Source organism: Suricata suricatta, chromosome 12 (genome assembly GCF_006229205.1).
Source record: "Suricata suricatta isolate VVHF042 chromosome 12, meerkat_22Aug2017_6uvM2_HiC, whole genome shotgun sequence".
NCBI lineage: Eukaryota > Metazoa > Chordata > Mammalia > Carnivora > Herpestidae > Suricata > Suricata suricatta.
The window spans coordinates 14548146-14548715 of NC_043711.1; the positions used below are offsets into that span (position 1 = coordinate 14548146).

At 65.6% G+C, this 570-nt stretch overlaps 1 protein-coding gene across 1 annotated transcript in view; it reads right to left on the bottom strand.

Moving 5' to 3' along the window:
• The window catches only part of ATP13A1 (ATPase 13A1), a 15634-nt gene extending 15555 nt beyond the window's left edge, over positions 1-79 (bottom strand). Inside the window, exon 1 of the mRNA XM_029917861.1 lies at positions 28-79. Coding sequence (XP_029773721.1) covers positions 28-79 — 52 coding nt within the window. The remainder of the gene's footprint in view (positions 1-27) is intronic.
• Positions 80-570: the final 491 nt, after the last annotated feature.

Sequence of the window (570 nt, forward strand, 5' to 3'; positions counted from 1 at the left end):
CCCGGCCGGGCCGGGCCCCGCAAGGCCTGGCCCCGCAAGGCACCGCGTTGCCCACCGCCGCCGCCGCCGTTGCCGCCATCTTTCCCAGCGCCGCGCTCCCTTCCGGGCAGAGGCCCCGCCTCACTTCCGACGGCTTACTTCCGGTGAACCCTGGGCGCCGCCATGGCAGCTGGGGCTAGGGAGAGCCGAACAGTTGTGGAAGCTGTGTCCGGAAGTTGTTACTCAGGGCGCCGCCATGGCAGGCTGCGGCCGGAAGGAGCGGTAGGGCGCGGCCATGACAGAAAAAGTCTTGGAAAGGCTAAGGCTGCCCCCCACCGCCCTGCCACGCCGGACTGAGACTGGAAAAGACGTGGTTAGGCGGGCTGGCCCCCACCATGACACTTAAACCGGAACCGGAGAGCCCTAGTTCTAGACTACCAAGCAGTGGCCTCTTTGGGTACCAGGGGCGGAGCCTGGACACTGCAGAGGCGGTGTCAATTACTGAAACGCCGGCATTCTGGGGCCGAGGCCAGGATACGCCGAAGGGGCGGGGTTTGTCTTGGGACAACCCCTTAGACTTAGTTTGTCAAA